Here is a 26,721-nt window from a genome sequence, read left to right on the forward strand (position 1 = left end):
CTCAGGCTGGGAATCGAACCAGCAACCCTGTTCTCAGAGCTCACACTGTTGAGTGAGCTCTTAACCAACTGAGCCACTTGGCCAGCCCTATTTCTAAAATAGATATAATAACTACCTTTTTGGTTTTTGTGAAGAATATCAATATAAATATGTAATGCTAATTACTCTTACGATAATTACATACTTTTTCATCACTGAAGATCTGGAACTGCTTTTGAATATGCTGAAAGAGCTGGTATTGCTGATGGAGCCCCAGTGAAACTAGGTTTGTTTAAACCAAATTTTAACCAGTGGATTTGGAATAAGTAAATAAGACTTTGGTCTTGTGGGATGGGGACAGCGTCATGAAAAGACAAGGAGTGAGGAGTAAAGGAAAAGAGACAATTGCAAAGGAGCTAGAACTCTCTGTGTGTGTGGGGGCCATGCATTCTCTCACTGGCACCTCATAATTATCCCATGAAGCTGGCATTACTTTCTCCAGTTAACTCTTGAGCAAACCAAGGCTTAGGAGACTGAATTTCATTTTGCTTGTAAGTGAAAGTGCTGGGATCAAAGCAGTTTTGTTTGACACCCACACCTATATTTTTAGGAAGGAAGGAGAAAAAGAAGAAGGAAAGAGGGAAGAAGGGGGTAAGAGGAAGGAAGACAGTGAACAAGAGAGGTCACAGGGGTGAGGTGACAGTCTCCCAAGGCTTCGGCTGGGTACCTGTCAAAGCCCATCTGCCCGCAGGCTGTCTGGGCCAGAGCTTCTGTGAAGTTGTCAAAACAGGCAGAGGCCCAGTTTCTTGTGAGCGGGTCCAGCACCTGAAGGGTGGATCGGTCTCTGGAGAGGCGGACTGGGAGGAGAGGAAGCTGGGTCAGCTGCAAGGGCCCATCTGACCCATTTCCCTCAGAATGCGTCACGAGGCCAGCCAAGCTCTCCCCACCCTGGGGAGCATCACAGAACACCAACCCTTTCAACCTCAAGGGAAGATCCTCCATTTGGCTTTGCCTGATTGAGACTCATGTTGACGGTACTAGGGTGATCAAATGTTCTGGGGTCAATCTCCATTTTGACTTGTCACCCTGGCGTCATTATTAATAGCGCCCCCTTTTGATCTTGTAGGTATCAGCTTTGATGATATATTATGTGGCCTCCTACCCAGGGACCACACAGCTTGCCCAGAGTGGGGGAACTTCTCAACGAGGGACCTTGCTCCTTCTCCATGTGTGGACAGAGCACGGAGGTTGAGCGAGAAGTACTATTGGCTGTAGGGTGGTAGGTGTCCATAAGCATTTGACTTCTTATTTAAAAAAAAGAGCAAATACACAGGTATTCATTCAGCTCTGCTCCTTAAAAGCCCCCATTACCCATGTCCTGGGCTGCCTTTTCTCCTCAGAGCCCAGGTACTAGGTGGATCAAGTGGGGCTAGCCCACTCCAAAAAAGAACACGGGTTTTTATGTTAAAAAACATTTCATATTCCTTTGAAGGACCTAGCTCAGTCTTGTTACATAGCATGTTACAGTAATATTTATCTAATGAGTAGAAGGGTCAATAATAGCTGGTTAATAGCCGATTAGCCTCTTTTCTAGTCCCCTTGAAATAACAGATTTCATAGAAAAAAGGGAACTCCCCAAGGTTATCCAACCCAACCCTCTGCCTCATTTTCACCCAGGCACAGCAGAAATGGGGCAGGCTTGCTTATAATTTTCTGTCCCCTCTGGTTCGCATTTGTTCGTCGAATATTTACTGAGTGTTTGCTACATGTTACATACTGGGATCTAGTAGATAAGATGTGGTCCTGTTCTCAAAATCCTGATAATAGGGATGGAAACTGACAAGTCAGGCAGCAGATGCTATGCAGTAGACCAAGGGAACCTGAGCTGACTTCCTGCTGTGTCCACTCCCCTGGTCTCCCAGCCCCTGGACTCACCTGCCACTGGAGGCCCATCAGGGAAGCTCTTGATGCAGTGCTGCTCATCCTCTCCTGAGGCACAGTCCTGTTGGCCATCACACACCTGACTCCTGGGGATGAAGTGGAGAGCCTGCCCACAGAGGAAGTAGTATTTGTCCAGAATCATCTTGACTGGAAGCAAGGGAAGGAAAGTGGTAGAGAGGGCTGAGGGTCAACCATGCAGCCCGGGAGCAGAAGAGGCTGTATTTCCCTGAAAATATGCTGGGTTTGGAGACAGGCAGATGCTAGTTCCAGGCCCAGTTCAGCCACTTAGTGACTGGTATACTTGGTCCTGAGCCTTAGTGTTCTTATCTGTAAAATGGAGATAATAAACCTGTCCCATATCTAAAGATGGCTGAAGAGTCAAGAGAGATAATGTGTGTGGGACAAATTTAGAAACAGCCCCCACTAGCCTCTTACCCCCAGGTGCTGGCACATTGCCTCTGGTAATGGAGGAGACACACTGGACCTGGAGTCTGAAGACCTGAGTGCTGGCTTTGCCACATACTGTGTGACTTTAGACCCATCACTTCCTCTTTCTGGGGCTCAGTTTCCTCATCTATACAGTGAGATGATGATACCACCTCACAGAGTTGAGAATATTTGGTGAGCCGATGGTTGTGAAAGTGTCTCATAACTATCAAGTGCAGTTCCAGAATTATTTGTTTTTATCTGGGGTAGAAAGACCCATTAAGAGGTTGATGTTTTGTTTTATTTTGTCTTCTGCCTGCTGCCTTCAAATTCTGTTCCTTGCTATCTTGGGTGATGGGAATGAGTCGAGTGTTTTTAACTCCTCAGGGAACAGATATTTCAATGCTTTTCCAAACTCTCCTGGCAGGAAGAGTTCCTACTTCCTCACTGAACTATCCCTTGGCCTAGAGGTCCCCATCTGCAGCCCAGCATCATTCCTGGTTGGTCCTAAGCCGTGGTAATAAGTCTGCTGATGCCTCCACTTATTAGGGCTAAATGCTTTCCATGCATTGCCTCACGTGATCTCGACCACAACTTTAGGAGGCAGGTGCCATTATTAACTTGCATTACAAATCAGGAAACTGAAGTTAGAAGTTAGTGTTTATTTCCCAAGGCCACACAGCGCTTATGTGGTAGAGCCAGGATTTCAATCAGGGTCTGTCTAGCTCCAAAGCTCTTTGCTGCCTCTCCACGACTTCCCTGAGGGGGCTCAAGATGTTACCTGCTGGCCCCGATGCTCCTGGTTTGAGTGGATCAGGTCAGATAGTTCCTAGACCTTCAGAATTTGGTTCATGGCCAGGAGCCAGGGTAAGTAAGGCAGGATTACTCCGGCCTCCTGGGACAAAGCCAGGACACAGTGTCACCAGTTGAGACCCCCAGAAGCCAATAGGTACCCCAGGCTGGAGGCTCAGTTACTTCCTCCAGCTGCCGAACCTGGGGGTCCCAGTTCATGGAAGTCACAAAGGGAGGCCCCAACTCTAAATTATGCACTAGTGCCTGCCCTGGCTTCCCGGATGAATTTGGATCTTCTTGTCTCTCCACTGTGGTGGGGCATAAGCTCAGAGGAAGCACGCTCATCTTAATATTAATGTGAACAAAACAAGCTTAGGATGGCAAATCTGCTGATGCTGCTGCAAACCCAACACCACTTTGGGCCAATCAAGGTCCAGAAGAAATTATTTCGGGTTTTCTGCATCTCATACCCTTTCAGGACTCTCAGGGATCTCAGTGGTGTTCGTATTGTGGATCAGCATTTCCATCACCACATGTGGAAACGGACCTGCTCAACTGGGAGCTTTGGGGCCTGATCCAGGTGTTCCAGCTGCCATGCCTCCTCTCTGAGCCTGGTACTCAATTGGGGAATGTGGAATTGGACCAGATGATCCCTGAGTGTCCACCAACGAGGTGGTGGCTGTTGCTGGTGGAAATACCACCACAGCTACAAGTGTAGGCTCCTGAAAGGCCCATCCTGGCCAGTTAGCAAATGCGTGGCCTCAATTACATCTCTGTACGCTGCTTGATGGCCCACACTTTTGCACAACCTAGTTTTTATCCAGGTTCTTTATACACTTTATCGCGTTGGTTCTCTGATGTCCTTCTGAGGGAAGCATGATGTTTTATAGATGAGGAGATCGAAGTTAAGAGAGGTTGAGGAACTTACTCAAGGTCACACAGCAGCAAGTGGCAGAGCCAGGATCCCCATCCCAGGTTTCTTGCTTCCTAGTCTGGCCCCTTTGCTCTACTCCCTGTGTGAAAGCTGTGGTTGGTAACCTGCTGTAACTACGGGGGAGAAGAAGGCAAGGACTTGATGTCGGCACTGCAAGGGAGGGACCGTGGGAATCCCTGCTCATTCACGTTACTCTTCTTTGTCACAGAGTGGCCTGCCCAAGATCTCACTGGGCCTCAGTCACTGGCCATGATGAAGACAGAGCTAAAGGTGGGGAAGGGTGCTGTCTGCCCGGGTGGTCGTTTCCCAGTGCCCCCTCTGTTTATCCTCTCCTCATGAGCAGAAATGCTACCTGCTCTTCTAGCCAGTAGAGCTGCTTGGATCCGCTGAGCTCCCAGCCTGCAGACATGGGATAGAGGAGGCAGGGGATGTGCCTGCCTATGCTAATTGCCTGAGGGGTTGGAATGTGTACAACCGTGCTCTACCTGTAGAAGAAATCATCTGGGAAAAATGGGGACTGAGTTCATCTTCTCCTTTAACTCTTAGAGGAAAGCTCCCTTCCAAGCAGGGGATGGATACCGGTATTATAGATACAAAGCATTGTGCAGAATACCAGCCTATGACTCTGATGGGGTGGAAAGACAGGGGGTGAGAGTGTGCTCTGAGGAGAGGGCAGGAGAGGGGTGAATGGCAGCTGGCACTTACTTAGTGGGGACAGTAATGAGGGGGTGGGGTTGGGGGCTGCCACTTACTGAGGACAGCCATGATGACAATGGTTGCCAGGCTTAGCAGTGCTGCGATGATGGGGATCCCCACTTTTTTGAAGGTCTCCAGGGGAGTGTGGGGTTTGCGCATGGGGGTGACATCTGCGAAGTGGAGGGGAAGAGCCTGCAGTCAGCACTTGGAGACCACCCTTGTCAAAGCCCACAGACTCCCTGCCCTCTGGCCCTCCGTCCCCCACCACTGTAGCGCTAAGCTACAGAAATGCTTCGGGGAGAATTTCCGTTAGTGTTGGGGGGGTTACTCCTTCAGACTGGGCTTAGTTTCATCAGCACATGGTTACCCCACCGCCTTTCACTTACCCAGGCTTACCCATTTCACATGAGATCCATTATCCATTTCAAATAAGCCTCCAGACTATGGCCTCTTCCCCTTGCCTTGCCTCAGCCTGTTCTAAGATGTTTCACCCTGTCTGCTCTGACCTGCATCTGCTCTGGGTGAGGCACGTACCCCTTCATTTTACTATCATTGATCCTCTTTCCTGACTTTTTTGATGAAACTGTAAGCTCAAGGAAGGCAGAGCCTCCGTCACAGTGTGTGCTTAATCGATGCTTAATAAATACCTGTGAGTGAATGCATCCCAATGGCTCCCATCTCCCATTCAGTTCAACAAACAGCAAGTCTCTAGAATGGCCCCTGTCTTTAGGGAGATTACAATTTGGGGGAGGAGGCAAACAGGGACACAGTTGCCAGCACCGCCAGACGCCATCAAAGCACTTAAACGGGCCTCTATAGGTGGAGATGGGAGAGCTGGCACCAGCTGGCAAAGGCCTGGGGGTGGGGACTGTGAGTTCCTGGTGTGCCTGGTGGGTAAAAGCATGTTGTGGAGGGAGGACTGGCGAAGTCAGTTGGTGGAGAGTCTTGAATACCATGCTAGTGGTTTGGATTTTATCCTGAAGGCAGCGAAGAGAAAGCTTTGAGCAGCAGAGACATAGGATCATGTTAATATTTAGCAAGATGCATCTTTTTATCAGTGAGGAGACGGATTAGAAGAAAAAGAGTCCGGGGCTCTGGAGACCGGGTAGGAGCCTATCGATGCCTAAAGTAGAGATACGAGCAACTGTATTGTCCATTTCACATGGTGATCATAGGAGATGGTACATGGGCAGAGCTTTGACAAGTTAAATTCTGAAGAAGTATTAGAGACCGGTCCCTCTGTGTCCCCGTTCCTTGCTGGCAATAAGCTGGGGAGGTGCCGCAGGGACTTTTTCAGGGTGAACTAAGTCAGGAGGTATCGGAATCCTGAGACTCTCTAGAAAACAATAGGCTTCTCTCTTCCCCCTCACCTTAACATGGCTTGCTCCCTAACTTCTTTCAAAATGTTCTTCAAATGTCACCTTCTTAGTGATGCTTTCTTTGACCTCCCTATTTAAAATGCAATCTTCCAACATTTCCTATCCTCCTTTCCTGTTTTTTTTTTCCAAAGCACTTATCACCTCTAACGTACTCTGTGTTTTACCTATTTTGTATCTTTTCTGTCCCCTCCCATTCCTGTTTGACATGAAGTCTCCATGAAGATAGGAATTTTTGTCTGTTTTATTCACTGCTGAGACCCTGGTGTCTGGAACAGTGCATGGTCTCTAGTAGGCACTCAAAAAATATTTGTTGAATGAATAAAAAAATTGCTCTTTGCTTGTTCTCTTAAACACATCCTTTCCATCTTTGTTATAGGTCTCGTTTTATTCTGCCTTTAATGATGATGGCTAGTTATGTCTGTCTTGGTCTCTTTCTTCAGCTCTTCAAAAGCAGAGAATGGCACCCTTCCAGGTCCTGGTGCCTGATAAGTGCTGATATCATTGAATCTGTTGATAGGGAAAGTGGAGGAAGCTTCGTGTTCTCTCAAAAGGGAGAGTTTAAACCTCAGACACAGGGCTTGGGTCCTGGGGGGTGTGGGCTTGTATTTCCTGTCATTATCAGGACCTGACACAAAATAGGTTATCAATAATGGTAGCAGATATTGTTTTTAAAGTTTCAGCTTTAAGAACTCTCTTCTTGGGCTGGCCGAGTGGCGTGTTGGTTAACAGTTGGTTTGGGACGCCAACTCTGAGCACCAGGGCCCTGGTTCAGATCCCACATGAGGGCCAGTGACACTGCCCTCTACAGCTAAGATGGTGAACAACAGCTCGACCTGGAGCTGGGCTGCCGTGAGTCGCTGGTGACGGTGTAGGCTGCAGTGAAGCTGCAGTGGGCTGCCATAAGCTACCGTGTGTGGCCGGTAGCCAGCGTGAGCTGCCAAAAGCAGCCGTGAGCGGCTGTCCAGAGGCTGGCGACTGATCTGCCTCACCTGGGAAGAGCGCAATGATGATACCAACATGGGCCAGTGAAGCAACGCCCTCCACAACTAGACTGAAGAACAAAAGGACAGCAATTTGTCTGTTCCCCTCCCCCCATTCCCCAGCACTGTTCCCGTTCCCTAATTCCCCAATAAAATCTTTAAAAAAAAAAAAAAAAGAACTGTCTTCTTTTCTGTGGCCATGGACATGGTGACATTTTGTTTATTCATTCGTGCATGATTTATTTATTGAGCACCTACCTCTAGGGACAAGAGGTTGGCTTGTTTACTCAAGATGAATGACCTATTGCGAGCCCCTTGATGAGTTCCCATGTCCAGGGCCTGATGTCTCTGCCTCTCTGGTGTTCTCAGGAAGAACATCATCATGAAGGAAAGGGTTTTCTTGGTTTATTGTCTCATACTTGATTTAAGTTAATGAATCCACTGAGCATGATTAGCCTCCCTACTTGCCACTGGTTCCTTCCTCCATCTAGTCCTGCCCACTGCTGCCAGACAGAGCTTTCATCCTGCCACGCCCCTGCTCAAGAACCTTCAGGGGCTCCCCATAACTTCCATATCTGGACCATACTCTACTCAGAGCTTTCAAAGCCAGTGTAATTTAGCCTCGCTAAAAAGGGCCCTCACCCTAGGGAACTGGTAGCAAACTTAACTTGTTTTCTGGCTTGGCAGTTCTCAGGCTTACTCAGGTGAGGGAGCATTGGGATGTCTGGTGTGCTTTTGGGGACACCATAGTCTATTGATATATGAAATTCTAAAGCATAAACTAGGCATCATTTCACTTGCTGAAGATTACATTTTTTGTGATAATGATTAACTTGCAACTCTGAAATAAATAAGCTATCAAATTAAGTGGGATTGGTCATTTTCTTATTGAGCTGTCGTATTAGTTTGTTCTTTGCTCACTCATTTTGCTGATCCAGCAGGCTATCAGGAGTAGGTATTAGCGGATTAAGAAAATGGCATGGGAGGGAAGAAAATCCTTAACTTTGGGAACACTTTATGTGTTAACTTACTTTTCTCCTGTAAGTCAGACAAACACTGCCATTTTCTATTCTACCAATGAAAACATTTTGTCCAGCTTGTTTCTTGAAAGCATGGTCAGAATGTAAATTCCATGAGGGCAGGGACTTCGGCTGTCTTATTTACTGCTGTAGCCCAGCACCCATCCCAGAGCTTAGCACATGGCAGGCACTCACAGTGTTGTTCAATGAATGCGAGAATGAGTAACTGAATGAATGAATTGGAGAATCACTGCTCTTGGGATTTTAGGTTGGTTGGTCCTATTTCCCCAGAGACCATGCCTCCTACTTTTAGAATGAATCCTGGATCTTATACTTGCTTAATAAGTGTTTGTTGAATGATGGGCGGATGGGTGGATGGATGTCTCCTACAGCATTTAGCATTTGGCGGTGGTGGTGAGGCTGTGCAAAAAGTGTTTAGTATATATTTGGTAACTGATTGAAACTCAGAGGCTGAGGTAGACAAAGGAAAGCCAGACCTGATCTTACCAAGGCTGTTCAGGGGTTGATCACTGTCAGGATCCTGTAATTGAAGGAAAAACAGTCAGTGAGTTGAGGGAGGGAACCTCTCATTTTGGGGCTAACAACCCAGGGGAGGCTCTTGGTTCTTGTCTGCGTTCCCTTCTCCCTGATGAATCTAAGTAGGAGAGTCTCTGTGATATCCAAATAATTGGTTCAAAATACAAAATTCAGTTATACATATATATGGCCTGGTGCAATTAGTTTACTAATTGTAGCAAATGGTTAGCAATTGTAGAAATGACTGGTTGCTGAGTTGTTGTGTGTTGCTGAGTTTCTTGAGATGATTCTGTTCTACTGTCTGTTTTGTCAATTATTTATTCACGATTACAGATGTAGCTCTGTAAACACTGGAATAGATACTCCACAAAAGGGGATAATCCAGTGGCCAATAAGTGGCAAAAGACGTTCAATATCATTACTCATCAGACAAATGCACATTCAAACCATAATGACATATCTCTACATAAGCACCAGAATGGCTAAAATTAAAAAGGTTAACAATACTAAGTGTTGAAGAGGATGTGGAGCAACTGGAATTCTCATGCATTGTTGGTGGGTGTGTAAATAGGTACAAATACTTTGGGAAATTGTTTGGCTGAATCAACTAGAGCTAAACATGTGATTATTCTATGATTCCATGACACAGCAATTATAGCCAAAGAAACGAGTGCATATGTGAAGCAAAAGAACCCTGTATGTGAATATTTGTAGTAGCTCCATTCATAATAGTTAAAAATTGGAAACACCCAAACATCATTCACTAGTGGAGTGGATAAATAATTGTGGTATATTCATATAATGGAATATAATTCAGCAACGAACAAGAATAAACTAATGCTAAATGCAATGACACATGGATGACTCCCAGACATAATAATGAAGGGAAGACAACTAGACACAAAAAAGCATTCTCTGTATGATTTCGTTTATGTGAAGTTTAAAAGGTAAAATTAATCTATGGTGATAGATGTCAGAATAGTGGGTCCCACTGGGGAGGTGAGGGCGGTTATTGGAAGGAACATAATGGAGCTTTCTGAAATGTTGGAAAACTTCCAGGCCTTAATCTAAGTGTTGGCTATATAGGGGGGTACATATGTGTAAAATTCCATTGAGTGGTATACTTTAGATTTGAGTACTTTATTGAATGTATGTTATACCTAATAAAACAAATAGACAAAACCACCAAACCACCAGAGCACTATGGTATTTCTGTGAGTGTAGTCTTAGATAGATCACCATCGACACACATACACAAAATACACGCAAGACTCTGTTCTTCCACTTAGTCACACCACTTCCTGTGTGCAGTCTGTGCAGACAGCCGTGGAGGGGCCCACACAAGAGCCACGCGCACAAAGGCTCGCATACAGAGAGCATGCTCCCACTTTCTGCAAGGCAAAGGTTAAAGGGGAAGGTGCTGCCAATGTTCACGCCCTCTGAACCCTTCCCTTGCTCTCTTGCCTTCCAGAAATCTCTCTTCTTCCCTTTCCCAGCCTGGTACGGGGCCTGTAATCCCCAGGCTGAGGGAGCAGCAGGTCTGCCCAAACTCCAGGTCTCCGCCCAGGGACTTGCCTACTGTTGTGCTGAGGTTCTGACAGCTCCAATGGTGGGTGGAAAAACCGCGGGACCCTGAACATTTCCAGCTGGGAACTTTTCCAGTCCCATTTTGGAGGAAGAGGGTGTCTTCTAACCCCTGGGTGAGTGCCCCGGATTAGATATAGGGAGGTCCCTGGGTAGTGCTGCTCCCATGGCTGAGCATAGCAGACATAGTCACTGGGAGAAGGAGTTCTTCTTTTCCCAAACCCTGTAGCCCACTGAAGGGACATGCCTGGCGTTGCCCTTTGGTGACATAGGCCATGGGTGGCTGGGTGATGTAGCAGAGAAAGCCCATCTCGAGTCTCCAGGAGGTGAGTTGTAATATAGGCTCTGCCTCCTATTAACTGTGAGCCTTTGGGTAAGACACTTAACCTCTCTGAGCTTCAGGTTTATCCTCTGAAAGTGGGAAAAATACATCTACAGTAAAACCTTGGTTTGCAAGTGTTCCACAAGATGAGCAAATATTTCTAATACTTTTTTCTTTTTTTAAGATTTTATTGGGGAATTGGGGAAGGGGGCTAGCCAAGTTGTTATTCTTCAATATTCGCTGTAGAGAGCGCCAGTCACCATCTGGCTGCCTATTGGCAGCTGGTGGCTTCTAAGCTCAAGGTGCTGTGTTCAATCTTAGTTACGGGTGGGCGTAGCTACCATCCCATGTGGGAGTCGAACAAGCAGTCTTGTTGTTAAGAGCACGCGCTCTATCCACTGAGTCATCCGGGCGGCAGCTCAGCTCAAGGTGCCGAGTTCAGTCTTAGTTCAGTCTTAGATTGAACAGACAATCTTGTTGTAACACCAACTGAGCCATTCTGCCACCTGTTGGCAGCTCAGCTACAGCTCAGCTTGGGTGCAGCGTCACTGGCCCATGTGGGAATTGAATCAGTGGTCCCGTTGCTCAGAGCTTGCCCTCTTAAGCCAACTCTTAACCAACTGAGCCACTCGGCTGGCCCTCTAATACATTTTAACTTGGTAAACGCGCGATGTCTTGCAATATGAGTAGTTTGTTTCTGGAACAAATTATATTCACAAACCAAGGTATTACTGTACTTCCAAGTGCTTCTATGAGGATGAAATTAGACTTCTGGTGGACAGTGTCTGGCTCACACATTAGAGCCCCCTTCCTTGTGCCCTTCCAACCTGTGTTCCCACAGCATTTGATACAGGACTTTATTACAGCACTCTCCCATCAGGGTCCCTATTTCTTATTGCCTTGTACCCTCTGTTTTGCATTGGGCTTGTACCGGGTAAAGATCCAATAAATGACTATTAAATGGAACTGATCTCTGGGCTTTGCAATGTAGTTCATTCCTACCCATCTTTCCTCCACCTTCACCAGGGCCTGGGTGGTGGACGATTTCCAGGATAAAGATGAAAATGAATTGGGTGACTCTGCCTTGCTATGGCTACAGAGTCAGGTGATAAAAATACCAACAGTAATCTACACAAAATTGGCACCTAACAGTTTACAAAGTCCTCTAAGTCAAATTCAAGGGTGAATAAGGTTGATACCAATTGTCTGATAACCAGTAAGGGTAGCTTTAGATAATTAAATATTAAATGAAACAAATATTTGTTGAGTGTCTGTGTTGTACCAGGCACTGCTCTAGGAGCTATTGATTTAAAGACAAATAAGAAATAATTGCAGCAGGATGGGAGATGTGCCCAAATAAGACAGGTGAGGCCTGGCCCTCACCTCAGATGAGGCAGTTAGTGGGGGGTGGAGGGGTGAAGCAGGGGGAGGGCAGGCTGTACACAGATAAGCCAAAAAAAATCAGAGTCATGGGTGCTCTGCTGAGAGTAAAGGGGATGATAGGAGACAGTGGCTGGCTGGATACTTACAGGGGAAGGTCTAGGGAGGAGTCAGGTGGTTAGGGAGGGCCTCTGGGCTGAGACTTGAATGACAGGAGGTAGCCAGACAGGCAGGCAGGCAGCAGCAAGCTTGATGTTGGAGGAAGAGAATAGAGATTCACATGGCTGGAGTAAGGTGAGGATAAGAGGAGGGAGAAAGAGGCTGATGGTAGAAAGATTCAATGTGTGGATAGATAAAGGCAATAGGCCTCACTAATGGATTGGATGTGCTTGGGGTTTTAGTGAGCAGTTAAGAGGGTGTGTACTGAGATGTGGATGGCGACAGGAGAGGCAGGATGGAGGTGTATCAAGAACACTCATTTAGTGGTCTGTCCCTTGTCAATTCATTCTTTTTCACTGAGGTGTGATCAAAATATACGGTGAATGTTTAAACTAAAAAAAAAAATATTACAGTAAAAGACACATTGCCATTAATCCCCCTCAAAATACTCCTCCACTTCCCGCACACTTCGAGCACACTTATCCCATTGTTCTTGCCACTTTCTGAAGCAGTTCTGGAAGTCCTCTTTTGTGAGTGTCTTTAGTTGCACTGTTGTGGCTGCCTCAATGTCCTGAATTGATTCAAAATGTTTATCTTTCATGGTCATTTTGACTTTGGGGAAGAGCCAGAAGTCTCACGGTGCCAGATCCGGTGAATAAGGTGGATGAAGACATACCAAATGTTTTTATTTGACAGAAATTGCCGTCCCAGAAGTGACGTGTGATGCAGATCATTGTCACAATGGAAGATGATTTCCGGGACACTTTAAAACACACCTTCTCTCAACCGTAGCTCACACCCTGCTGACTGCACTGAACAAGTTGAAACTTGTCACATGTTGTTACTAAGGCTCGATGCGCTGCTTCCCATATTGAAGATCCTGCCTTTCTGTTGGATGGCTCTCGGCAGCAGCCTTCACCATATTTTGTGATCACAATGGAAAGGCTCTGCGTCACACATGGCTTCTGGTATGGCAATTTCTGTCAAATAAAAACATTAAGGTGTGTCTTCACCCACCTTATTCACCTGATCTGGCACCGTGAGACTTCTGGCTCTTCCCCAAAATCAAAATGACCATGAAAGGTAAACGTTTTGAATCAATTCAGGACATCGAGGCAGCCACAACAGCGCAACTAAAGAGTACTTCCAGAACTGCTTCAGAAAGTGGCAAAAACAATGGAATAAGTGTGTTCGAAGTGAGGGGCAATATTTTGAGGGGGATTAATAGCAATGTATCTTTTACTGTAATAATTTTTTTTTTAATTTAAACATTCACCGTATTGTTTGATCAGACCTTGTACCTGTATATACTTGTACATGCCTGCATTGGTTGAAGCAGATAGGGCAAGTCTCTTTGTCTATTATTAATTCAACAAATATTGACTGTATGACTTCGGCGGACCTGATGTGCTAGAAGCTGAGATACAGAGGGAACAAAAGAGGGCTTTCATAACTTGCATTTCCTGATGCCTTGAATTCCTCATTGTTGAAACTGAAGTGACCTCAGTACTCTTTGGGCTAATACATTTTCAACTGCTCTCCACTGAATAATGGTTATACAGAAAAAATGTCACAACTTTTTGAAAACAAAAATGAAAGAGTAAAAAAATAAACTAAATCAAATCTGTAGCCTAGAAACATGGGGACTGTGGCTATCTTGGTAATTACTGCCCCCCTGGTGTCTCCTACAAAACCTGGCACATAGTGAGTATTTCATAAATATTTGTTGAATGAAAAAATTAAGGAAAATATCTCAGTTTCAGGGCTCAGCCCCAGGCCAGCCTTGAAGATACTGACTGTGGTGTATTCACCCAATGGAATATTATGCTGCAGTCAAAATAAATGAGGTATGGTGCCACAAAATAATATAGATGGCATTAGCAATTCAATATTAAAGGAAAGAGTGTCTCAAAAGATTACATAGATCATAGAATCTTTTTCATAAAAAACCAAGGAAATGATGAACATGGGATTCGGGATGACACTGACTTTGGCAGGGGGTTTCTAGAATAGTATCTGGCCTATGATAGATGCACAATCAATATTTGTTGAATTTTTAAAATAAAAGAGATTTGCCCACCTACGTCAGCAGGGGGATCTCATGGTTAGATGTAGGTTATTATTAAGTCCTAGCTTTTGTTTTGGGTGGTGGGTTTATGGAGGCTTATTACGTTGTTAAAGCCATTCTAACTAGCTGGGAGTTACAAGGGGGCCTTGCATGGACCAATAGTGAAAAATGTCATGAATGAAGGCTTATGACTCATTCATCCAGTGCCTTGCACCTGAGGGTCAAAGAGGAAATAAAAAGGCAGTTGCTGGCTATGCTGAGGGGTCAGAAGAGTCAAACTCCTGTCCTCCCTCTGCTCTGCTCTGCCTCTCATGCCGCCCCACTTCTTCCATTTAGTGGCCCACTCTGACTTTTCTTGAAGCCTCTCTAGTGAACATCTCTGACACAGAGATCAGAGATGATGGGTTACTAAATTTCTGGGAAGGGGAGTTGTTGAAGGTCATGAGTATTGGGGATGATAAGCAGGGAGGTGTGGGTGCATTTTAGGCCTATTAGTGGCAATTGGGGAACATCAGTGTCAATGACTTCCCGGAGCAGGATAGAGATGGGGATAATCTCTGCATTGTCTCTCAGCCCAGAACCAGTCCGAATCTGGGGAAAGGAGAGATGGGGCTGAGAGGTATGGGCGCCAGGTAAGACTCAGGGATCTGGCCAGCCCCCAGCACCGTGGTGAGTCCCTGCCCTGATCACAGGATACAAAGCCGAAAAGGTCTCTGGAGACCATCCCAGGCAACTCCCTTGTTTTCTGATGAGAAAACAGGCCTGACAGGGGAAATGTCTTGCCCTAGAGTTGACAGAGGGAAGAAGGCTGAGTCCACCAAAGGCCAACTGTGCTGTCTTCTGCCTTGCTGGAGGCATCTCTGTTTCTCTCCAACTTGACTCCGCACCTAGCCACACCTGCCATGGCCCAGGCCCAGGCCAGACTATGGAAAGGCATCATCAGCCTTTTCCTTTGTGTTGGTGCCACTGGCTGGGTCAGACCTGTCTGCTCTGCAGCAGAGCCCTGACTCATGGGTCCACTCCAACCAGTGTCTGACCTATGGCGCATCTGGGGATGAAGCTCCTGCTGTCTGGAGTACAATGGAAGGTCAAGAATGCTCAGGCCCCCAGAACCTAGAAGGGCCTGAGCTGGAGGAGGTGGGTGGTAGCGTGGGGAGGTGAAAGTGGGCAGGTGTCAGATGGCTGAAAAACACCTGCCAATTGCCTGCGTAGCTCACAGAATCATCTTTCCCTGCTTCTTAGTTGGTCACTGGTGACAGAAAGACATTAATCCAAGACCCAAATGTGGAGGCAGAACAATGAACTACTGCAGCTGGGTATTGTTATATGATTTACAGTACCTTTCATAAGTGCTACCCCAGTTAATCCTCAGAACAACCCTGAGAAATTATCCCCAATTTACAGAAAAGGAAACCGAGGCTCATGTGGATTAAGTGGCCACTGTGGCCTCACAGCCAGTAAAGAACAGATCCAGCTCCTGGGCCCGGGCTTTTAAATTCAGCAGATTGTTTTCATTTCCTCCCAGTTTCAGGACCCTATTTGGGTTAAGCGTCACTAACTGGTGCTGGGCCTTTTGTTTCTCTACTCCCCTGCCACGAAGTCTAGTTGCATATAATCAGCATGCCATCAACATACAGAGATTACCCCCAGCCCTTCCCCCATATGAAGGCAAACCCACCTCTGCTTGGTGTCTGGCTCTGCAGTCATCCATGAACAGGGCTAAGAAGCCTGCCCTCTCAGAGTGTGTTAGAAAGGGCCTACTGTAGTGCTTGGCACTGCGTAGGGACTTTATTGATATTAGCATTCCTTCTTCCCCCTCTTCCATTAAGTTTGCACCTTTCTCACCTGCTTCTCCTTCCTCTACTCACCAATTACCCTCAGCCCCCGGTGTTTCAGATCCCAGAGAAACTCCCATTTGGGTTAGCTCAGCTCCAATCTTCCAGCTCAGAGATGATAAACCCAGACACACAGCAGCTCTTGCTTTTAAATGGGGGTGAGGATTAAGTATGCTACAGAGAAGCCACAAAGACTCAGCCTAGGGAGAATGAGTTCTCATCTTGTCTTCTGACTTGCTGTGTGGCCTTGGGCATGCCCCTCAACCTCTCTGAACCTCAAGGTCCCTGAGGGCAATTGGGAGCTCTCTTTTAGAGTTGGTGAAGCAGATAAAAGGGTTAAAAACCACACAGTGAAATGAGTGTACTCTACCAAGCTAATAATGAGGTGAAGAAGAGGCAGCAGCTCACAGAGGCCAAAGGAAGAGAGAGCCTGGCTAGCTTCTTTGTTGTTCTTGCCAAGCAGCCTACCCCTGGGGCCTTCTCTCTTCTTCTCTGCAATGCTGACTCTTCATTTCATTGTTCTGGAATGAAGGTGGTAGGGGCAGAGCTAGGATGATTGTGGTGTAGGAAAAGGGAGAAAAGTAGGGGGCACATAAAAGGGGCTTTCTGGCCCTGGTTTGGTCTGCAACAGCTTCAGACTCCCATGGGGGCTAAAGCCCTGGCTTCCCATGGTCTCCCAGGGAAAACCTAGAGCCAGGGATGCTGCTGTTGCTAGGTGATGGGATAAACAGGTCCTTTGTGGCTCCAGCAGGTGGTAGCTAGGTTGCTGAGACCAGTGACACAGCAGGGTGGATAGCCCAGGGGAGGAGGTGGGGAAAGTTCTGGGTGAGCCAGGAGACCCGGACGCTGCTCACAGCCAGCTTGCAGAGTGGAGCTCGGTCACCAGCTGGCTCAGATGCTCAGAGGACTGCTCTGAGGGGGCCTTACTCTGCTCTCTCAGCCCTGAACCTGTGTCTCATCCCTAACTCGATAGAAGAAAGCTGTGTCTTCTCCACATGCAGCTGGGATAGCTCAGTTTGATGCCTTTTCCAGGCTGGAGCAATATCCTGTTTCTTGGGGGCCTCAGCCATGACAGGTAAGGTGAGGAGAGGGGACATGAAAGCTGGGCGATCATTTGTCTGGAGAGGAGGGTATGAATTTCCTGAGATGAGCCTGGCTGTGATACAGTAGCCCTGCGTGCCTGGAAGGTTCTCAGATGACAAATCATCCTGGCTTTCAAGTATCATCTGAACTGTTTCCCTGTGTCTAGACAAATCTCTCCCCTGCCACCCATGCCACGTACAGGTGGGCATCCAACCTCTCACAGGAAGGATCGCAGGAAACATTCTTACTCTCTCTCCCTGGTGTTCAGGCATCCGACAGCTGCACATTTTCTTTAAGGACGAACCTCAGCCTTGGCTGCTACATTAGAAACCATTTTGCCTTGTTCTAAGCTGCATAGGTGCTGACCTGTTGGCAATTTGAGCTGAGCACCTTGACCCCCATCCCAGCACATAATGGCTCCAGGGCAAGACCTGGGGCAGAGAAGTGATATCAGGTGGCCTGCTGTTAGCCTGCTGCCCAGCTGCCTTTATTTAAGAATCAGCCTTTCTGTTCCAGCATAGCTCTTAACTCCAGGTAGGGCCAGAGGAGAGGATGAAGGAAAACTATCCTTATTTCACAAATGGGGAAACTGAGGAACAGAACCGTTATGCTATCTGTCACCAGGTCACATGTCAAGACAGTGTGAAGGGCAGGAGTGATGCTGCTGTTAGCTGTCCCTCTGAGGACCTTCTCTTGGTTCCAGGAAGGCAACCCATCCTCTGCAGCCTTTCTGCGTTCCCGACAATTCTACTTTGCTCGGTTTTCTTTCTGCCCCAGGGTGGTAGGTCAATACACCTTCCTTCCCAGGAGGGTCTGATGAGAAGGAAGGTGCCCCACCTTTGCACACCTGAGGGCAGCACCTGGACGGTGGCTGAAGGGGACCCGAGAGAGACATCAGGAGTCAGGACACTGAGACTAACTGGGACTCTTAGGGGTTTGCCTTTAGGAAGAAGGGCTGATGGATCTTAACGCTTGGAGGGTTCTCTAAACATTGCAATTTACCTAAACTAAGGAACTGTCATCCATGATGTAGTCTGATGTTTCAAAAGAATCCCACACAGTTTATACTGCCTTTTAAAAATCATACTTTATTTTACTTGTCCTGAATTGTCCTTTAAACTTTGAGGAGGGGAGTGGTGTGAGGGGAGAGGGATTTTGGTGTTATACAATCTGACTGTGCTATTTACCTGCTGAGCAACCTTGGGCAAATCACTTGACACCTCCTGGACCCAGTTTCTGCCTTTGGAAGCGGGTATGATAAAACTGACTGATAAAACTAGACAGTGGGAAAGAGTCTCTTGGGTGCTCTATCCATTAGTTATGATGGGAATTTTTAAGCCCACAGGAACTCCACCTGGTCCTCTTCATGATTTTACAGACTTGCTTATGGTCCTCCATGGTCTTTGGGGCTTGAGGGGGTCTCAGCTGTTCTGGTCAGAGGTTGTCCCTGTCCCTGCTGCTCCTGAGCTCTGATTCAGGAGCACTGGCCTTAATCCCCCTCTGCCCCTTACCAATGCGCTCCTGGGCAGATTACTTAGTTTTTCTGAGTCTCAGTTTTCTCATCTGTAAAATGGGGAAATTTGATCTGCTTCAAAGGGTTGTTTGTGAGGATTAGCTGAGATGACACATGTGTGCTTGGCTTGGTGCTTGACATATAGAGGAGTTTAGTGTGCGAAAATAGTCCCCTCAGCTCCAATTACCCTGGAGGCTTGGGGAGTAGAACTCCACACAATGTTGGAGGAGGGTCTGCACTCCGGTTTTGTGCAAGGGCGGGACTGGGCATTCTCACTTGTTCCAGCAGCTCGCAGAGCACCAGCCTCCCTTGGGCAGTTTGGCTGCCTCAGCAGAGCCATCTCCTGGCAAAGGTCTGTAGTGCCGCCTGGATCTTCTGTTAACTGAAATCTGATCCTCTCGCACTTCAGCGGTGTTCAGTGACTTCCCTGCATCTGTTACTTTGCAGTTGCATAACCTAAAGCTCCTTTACCACTTTCCTGCCCACTCACATTCTCTGTGACCGATTCGTGAAGGTTTCCCCACTGGGCTACACAGCTGGGGATGCAGTGTTTTACAGTGGACGGGGCACAGGCCTCAGGCAAGTTATTTAACCACTGGGAGCCTCAGTTGTGTGTGTGTGTGTGTGTGTGTGTGTGTGTGTGTGTGTGTGTGTGTGTGAGAGAGAGAGAGAGAGAGAGAGAGAGAGAGAGAGAGAGAGAAAGAGAGAAGGATTCGATAAGCCTTCATCTTAAGGAGACCAATGTGCTCATCGAGAACATATAGCACATTGCCTGGTACATAGTAAGAATGCATTAAAAGTCAATAATAATAATAATAATAATAATAATAAAATATCCATTCATCCAGGCACTGTTCTGGGAACCGAATATGCAGCAATGAACAAAAGCAGCAAAAAATATTCTATTTTTTAAAATTAATAATTGGTAACAATATTAATATAGAATCTAGCAAGTATTTGACATAATAGATACTCAAAACATCATTAATTATTTATGGGAAAGAGCCTAGTAGAGGGCCTAGCATGTATGTAATAGGAGCTGAGCAAGTGGTAGTTATTTTTATGGTTTCACTAGGCTAAGAGGGTAATCGGTGGGCTAGAGCACTGGGAGAGAGTGACCAAGGCAGTTAGGAGATCTGAAATCATGTCATGTGACATACGTGAACTTTTTCTGAGCAAAGGGTGGAGGATACAGGCCAAAGAAGTAAAAACCTACAAATGTGGTCCTTTAAAATGTGGAGGGCCATCTCAAGGAACAGGCAAAGATAATGCTGGGGATGAATGGGGGAAGTTACAAAGGGACTGCTTTCTCTTGGCAAGAGGAAGGTTATTTTAAGCCTCAGAAGGTGTGTGAGTAGAAGTTGAATGGTGAAGCAGACTTCCACAGTAGACAAAGGAAAGCCAGATAAAGATTCCCTGGCACCCCAGCGGGATAGAGGGGCCCCAATAGGTTGTTGCAAGGGGAGGGAGGCGGGACAGGCATGGGTGGGGGTCACACACAGTCTTTTCAACACTGCAGCTCTGGTTCTTTTCTGTTTTCCACATGTTGGTTCTACATTAGATGTCAGTGGGCAAAGGCTCTGAGGCTGAAACGAATTTGGGAAAAACACTTATTTAGAAGACGTGTAAGGACCTTTCCTTAGGACCTGTGATTCTGAAGGGCTTGTCATTAGCCTGGAACTTCTATTAAACCCTTCCACCAAAAAGACTAGTCCTAGGCCTGGTTTAGTACTTACAATTCTCTCTCTTTAAGTCAGTTTTCTTTTTTTTTTTTTTAGCTGAGTCATCCTGCCACCTGTTGGCAGCTCAGCGGCAGCTCAGCTCGGGCCGGGCATTGAACCACTGTTGCTCAGAGCTCACACTCTTGAGCGAGCTCTTAACCAACTAAGCCACTCGGCCGGCCCCTTCAGTTTTCTATTCTTAATGATCTCATGACTTGATTTCTTTCCTAAGCAGCACTGGATATGAAACTTTATCTCTGTCTTCTTGAAAGTCTAAGTTGATTGTGGTTTCCTTTCTCCATGTTATTTATTTTTTTTTCCTTTTTAGTGACCTTTAGTAGATTCGTCAGGGATTCAGTCTCCTTGCAGAAATGACATTGTCTTTCTTTCACTCAGTTGTGTCAGCTGATGCAGTCTTTACTCAATGAATGCTTTATTATAAAATCCAAGAGCTTCTAGTAGGGAAGTGCGACCCCCTGGTTCCGCAGTTCAAGTTCTAGTTTCAAGTTTAGGTCTTATATGTCCACATCTTGAAGGAGGAGGGCATAATGGAAAAGCTGGACACTTGATATTGGAGTTCCAGAGCTTGGTGTCCCAGCCCCAACTCTTCCTGGCTGAGTGACTCTTTTCAAGTCGCTTAAGCTCTTTGAGTCTCCGTTGCCTCATCTGTAGAATGAGGATCCCTATATCTCAGAGGGTCGGTGTAAGACTCAGGGAGATTCCGGATGCGAATGGGTTTCTCTAGCCACAAAATGCTGCACTTGCTGCATTCAGGTGGGGATGAGATGTTGCTGCTGCTGTTATTCTCTTTAAGATCACCAGCTTCTTCTATTCACCAGGATAGTTGCCTACGACAGCCTGCCAGGGTCCTCCTCTCTGGGGATCAGGGGTGAGATCATGTGTGAAGTCCCGTGTCAGGGTGGGAGTGGGAGGAAGGTGAGGTGGGCTGGCCTCAGCTGCGTTACCCGCTTCTTGTTGACATCTGTGGGTGACTGAGTGCCCTGCTGTGCCTGGTGTGGGGGAAGCAATTTACCCTGCCTCTGTTCCATCTATGGAACATACGGAACTGAAAGCTTGGATTTTATGTATTTTTCTCTGAATCTCCCACAGTGTCTTGTCAGTATATAGCACTTTGCATATATACAGGGAAAACATGCTGAATGAATGAATACATATTATAAAGAAAGAAACTGAGATTGCAGGAAGTGCCTAAAGCATTTGTGGGCTCAGCCATACCAGCAGGCAGAGCCCAGCCAGACCTATGTGCAGGACGTTTTGTGACAAAGACACATCTGCCACCCCTGGATATGTGCCCACCCCTGGACAGGTGTGGTCTCTGGTTGCATGTGGGTTATACTAAGAAGCTGGAAGCTGCTCTGGGAGGGAGGGGTAGGGGAGAGGGGTTGTGGTTTTGGGTCTTGTTTGCAAATTTCTTTGCTGCAATCATGATAGAGCTTCAGGCTGTGAGATGGAGTTAAGGGAAATTGCCACCTTGGCTCTGCTGGCACTCTCTCTCTTCCCTATCATTCAGGTATTAGGCGGGCTCAGGCCTGTCCCTCCATCACCCCAGTCCTGCCTGAGATGAAAACACTTAGGTAACACCTCTCATAGAATCTGGCATCTTTTCCTGTCTGTCTTGACTAACCTTGTTTTCAGTGTCAGATAAATCAGGCAGCTGGTTATAAGGATTCAGTCTTGGTCATTTGTCATTCATTCACAAACATTGATCAGGTGCCTATTCTGTGCTAGGTTTGGGGCTAAAAGATGGAAAAGACACAGACCCTAATCTCAAGAAGGTTACAGTCTGGTTGCAATAGGTTTATAAAAAATGGCAGATGAATGCCTTTTATGTTTTGGGGAATTCACTGTTTTGGGCAATCATTGCTTGGGAATTTGAGGTATTTTATAGATGCAGATGTTTTCATCTGAGCAAGAAAAAAGACTGAGGCGAGAAGAGCTATCTGGGAAATGTGAGAGGCCCGCGCAGGTTTTCAGTCCTGACAGCGATGGTCTCCTGCTGCCTCCTGCTGTCCTGGGTTGGCTTTGGGGCTTTGGAAAGTTTCTCCAGAGTTCCTGAGCCCTGTTTTTGGTCTCTTTTTCCTATTCCCCCTTTGTCCTGGACTAGTCTCTCCTCATTTCCTACATTCAGCTCCTCAGATGCCCTTAGGCTTTGTCATGGTGACAGGCTAGGGAGTGAAGGATATTTGCTGCAGGTGACTGCTGGCTTTCTCGGCTGCACAGAAGGAAGGCTGAGAGGAGAAGAAACGCTTGGGGGCATGGAGGAGGCCTGACTTCTAAACCACTTCTTCATGTCAGTAGCCAGGTACAGAACTGGCCCCAAGGGCAGGAGGGAAAAGCCCTGAGAAACGGAAGAGGGCCTGGGGGTAGTGCTTCCACCTTCACATGAAATGGCCCTTTTCTCCACCCTCCCACTACTATGCAGCCTTCAGCTTTCCCTGACTTCCCACAAGGCCACATGCCCTGGCAGAGATCTCCCAGCACCCTGTGTTTCATCACAGCACGTATTTCATTTGTCCGTTAAACATGAGTTTATGTGATTGTCTAATAACCGTCTGTCTCTCCCCGCTCCCACCCCCTCTAGACTCTGAGCTCCATGAGCGTAGGACCCATGTCTGCTTTCTCTCACCAGCAAGGCTAGTGCAGACACAGAGGGGCATACTGCGCATTTTGTGGAAGGAATGAATGGAGCTGGATGCCTGCTGCCCTGCCTGGTAGGGAAGGGGGACCTGGGCCAAGTTGTGGTGGCTCAGCCCAAGCATGAGCCTCTGGCAGCTGCTGGAACCCTTCCCTGACCCATCCCCACTGAGCTCCAGTGCACAGTGGGGACCCTGAATCTGAGATCGGTGGAGGGGCCTGCATGACTACCCCACGGACCCAGACCTCAGCGGTGGCCCTCCCCCTTGTTCCCCACTGCCAGGCTTTCTTGCTGTTCACATACAGTTTCCTCTGCCTGGAATATTCTTCCCGCCTTCTCTGCCTAGAGAGAGCCTGCTCATCCTTCAGGGTCCAGCACAAGTACTCTCTTTCCTGGGACAACTCCTTGACCACCCCAGAGAGAATTTACTATGTTCTCTGCCCCACGGGTACCTTGTGTCACCTATGATATTGGACTTGTCACACTCTCTTAGGATCCTTTGCTTAAGGAGCTGTCCTTCCTCTGGATTCTTAGGGCAGAACCTAGGCATTGTGCCATTTTGCTCCCAACCCCCTTCAGCCATCTGGAGGCTGGCCAATAGCTGGCCAAAGGGTGGTTGGAAGGATGAAGTTACTTGGGGGTCAGAGCAGCATAGCTGCCCGCCTCACCCCACTCCCCGTAGTGAGGGATCCTGGCGAGCAGGCAGGGCCTAGCCTTTCTTTGCTTATCTTACCCTCTTGGGTCTTTTCACTGTCCAGGTCTCGGTCTGTCGTCTAAGAGCCCAGGATGGTGCCACCAGGCCTCAGTGGGCTCCTGGACTCTGCCTCTACCTGAGGTGGACCCTGCCCATGCTCCTAGAGCTCCACTGCCAGCAGGCTGGCCTGCTACATTCCTGAGCCCCAGCAAGCCCAGCAAATCCTTCCGTCTGTACCAGTTGGCAAGGCAGGGAGGAAAGGGTAGGGAGGACATGCTTCCTCCAGAGCAGTCAGAGGGTTGGGACTGAATTCGGGCATTTAACGCTGTACTCCGGTGGCTCATGGTGTGTTTGAGGCCTCCTGTTCAATGCTGAGTCAAGACCAGGATGGCTAGTCACAGTGTCCTGGCTTCCCTCCAGAGCTCAGCTGCAGCCTGGGTATCAATGGACACGTTTCCCTCCAGGATGGAGACTGGGCTCAGACCTCTACCCACAGCCGTCCCCACATCCTGCTCTCACTGGGCACACCCAGTTGAATAGGCTCAAGGGAGAACCTTTTTAAGAAATAGCAACCCAGCAGGACTCTGACTGTTCTGGGAGGAGCCTGTGGGTGTGGAAGGAGTCAGGGAGGAGAAGGGGAAGGGAGGGCTAGGCCTGGGCATGAGTTGTTCTAACTCTCCCCAAGGCTGGGAGCTATGGTTGTACTCGCCTCATTAAAGGAAAATGACACGGTAATTAGGCACAGGTGGTTTAATGGCTACCTTAGGGACCAGAGGCTCCCTGGTCTTACCCTGGATCTGGCTATGCTGCTGTCTTGCCTTTGAGGCCCCAGGCCTGGCTCCTCTACCACAGTGTGCCCACCTGCCTTCCCTCACTCATATAGCAATGTCCAAATCCTTCTCTGGGCAGTGAAGGGTCAGGGTTGGTCATGCTGCCCACTTGTCATTTCCTGAAGCAAATCACTCTTTAGTCATAAGTCCTTACATTTACACAGGCCTTATGGTTTACGCAGTGGTTCTCAACCTGTGGGTCACAACCCCTTTGGGGGTTGAACGACCCTTTCACAGGGGTCGCCTAAGACCATCGGAAAACAAAAAGATATTTACATTACGATTCATAACAGTAGCAAAATTACAGTTATAGAGTAGCAACGAAAATAATTTTATGGTTGGGGGTCACCACAACATGAGGAACTGTATTAAGGGGTCGCGGCATTAGGAAGGTTGAGAACCGCTGGTTTACAGAGCCTGTTCACATACATCATCGGCCCATTCAATCTTTCCATTAACCCTGTGTGCATGCATGGGATGGTGTAGATAATATTTCTATTTTATAGAGGGAGAAAATGAGCCTCGGAAAGAGTAGTCTCAAGACTAATAAGCTAACAAGGAAGCTGGCCACTTGACCTTTTGATTCTACAGTTAGCACTCCAGGTATCTGTCCTAGAAACTACTATGTCATTCCCCCAAGAGGCAACCCAGTTTCCTCAGTGTCACCAAGAAGCAGCTCATAGCCAGTCAGGCTGGCACTGCTTCCTCTTCCCCCCTGAGAGCCCCAGTGGGATGCAACTTCTCTGCACACAGGCTGGGCTTCTGAGCGCTTCCTTGGATGGGGATACGGGCAGCTGCAGCTTCAATCCTGGTTGGATTTTAGAGTGAATCAGGCAAGTTTCTCTCCTTTCTGACCTTCAGGCACCCCAGCACTGGGGCTAGAAATGAACCAGACTTTTTAGAGGTGTCCCATGGGAAGTGCTTGGTCTGGGACACTTGAGGGGCCCCCAGCAGGTCACCTCTTTTCTCCTTGGACAGAACGCTTCCCCTTTCCTTCCTGTCCCTCCTCTCCCCTCTCACTTTCATGTTGGTTGTCGGGCAGCTACAGCATCTTGGCCAATGATTGGAGAAGGAAGATTCCCTGGGTCCCCCCTCAGACCCACACTTATCTCTCCCCTCCCTGTCCTCAGTTGTCCTCCTCGAAACATGGGATTCATTCTCTTTGCCTCAAGATAGTGAAGCAGCAAGTGTTCAGAGGAGGAGGAGATAGGGCAGGGCCAAAACAAGACCAAAGAGAAGATCTCCACAGACACCGTAGATTGTCTTGAGGCAGTTCTCCACTGTTTTGTTTAGTAAGAAAAGGAGCCAGTTTCTCCAGGAAGGTGGCAGGAGGCCACCATGGCATCAAAACAGACCCTTAGTCTTGGAAAAGTGCTAGCCTCCAGCCAATGGACCAAGAGACACTGGGCAACAGAGCAGGCAGGACTTAGGAGGGGATAGTCAGGAAGGATAGCCCTGGCCTCTTGTGTCTCAGCTTCCTTGGTGCTGGTGCAAGGGCTGGAGTGCAGGAGGCGATGCGGGTATAATCATTTTTTAACCTGAAAGGTGTTACAAAATTCTCAGCTGATGAATTCTCAGGCTGCCTGAAGGACCCTTTATGGGGAGACCTGCCCCCCTCCACCAGTCTTTGGAACAGAGGGCCCCCACACTCACCATGCTGGTTCTGAAATCTCCCTGATTTCTCTATGGCCTGGAGATGAGGTCAGCAACACAAGTCAGGAGGAGGGCCTTCCCGGATGACTTGCCAGCAGGTCAGAGACCCCCAGGCAGCATTGGCTGGAGGAGGCCTAGGTGCAGAGCAGGCCTTGGTCCCTCATGTCCAGTATCCCTCTCCCCTTAGTGAGCTCACTGCTGTATTCCAGGAGTGATTTGGGTACTGTGGGGCACATCGATTAAAACAACCCTACAGGTGAAGTTGCCAAACTGGAATGATTGTGTATCTTGTAACCCAATACCATCTTAGGGGCTGGAACACACCTGGAGTCATTCATGGGCCCTTTGCCTCAGAACAGGCGACACACCCAGATGTCGCAAAAGCCTTCCCGCCTGAATAATTTCCGCCTTGAATGACTTCCACCCTACTGGGTGTTGGCTGACAGTGATGTCAAAAGGCTCTCTCTCTCCTAGTTGTGTGACTTCTCACTTGTATGGGTGCTTTTGTTTGGGGTTGTGAGAAGTTAGAGGAGTTTGGGG

At 47.7% G+C, this 26,721-nt stretch overlaps 1 protein-coding gene across 3 annotated transcripts in view; it reads right to left on the minus strand.

Annotated features, from left to right (window-relative positions):
- TMPRSS4 (transmembrane serine protease 4) overlaps window positions 1–26,399 on the minus strand; it is a 44,221-nt gene extending 17,822 nt beyond the window's left edge. The window contains exons 1-5 of one of the 3 annotated variants that reach the window (XM_019647383.1): window positions 26,182–26,399; window positions 8,654–8,687; window positions 4,825–4,938; window positions 1,915–2,067; window positions 707–836 (exon numbers count right to left, since the gene is read on the minus strand). In XM_019647383.1, coding sequence (XP_019502928.1) covers window positions 707–836; window positions 1,915–2,067; window positions 4,825–4,938; window positions 8,654–8,687; window positions 26,182–26,184 — 434 coding nt within the window. In that variant the 5' untranslated portion in view covers window positions 26,185–26,399. Of the gene's footprint in view, window positions 1–706; window positions 837–1,914; window positions 2,068–4,824; window positions 4,939–8,643; window positions 8,688–26,181 lie in introns of those variants that run through there. The other 2 variants (XM_019647385.1, XM_019647384.1) reach the window with 2 other exon arrangements.
- Window positions 26,400–26,721: the final 322 nt, after the last annotated feature.

Source organism: Hipposideros armiger, unplaced genomic scaffold (genome assembly GCF_001890085.2).
Source record: "Hipposideros armiger isolate ML-2016 unplaced genomic scaffold, ASM189008v1 scaffold_111, whole genome shotgun sequence".
Taxonomy (NCBI): domain Eukaryota; kingdom Metazoa; phylum Chordata; class Mammalia; order Chiroptera; family Hipposideridae; genus Hipposideros; species Hipposideros armiger.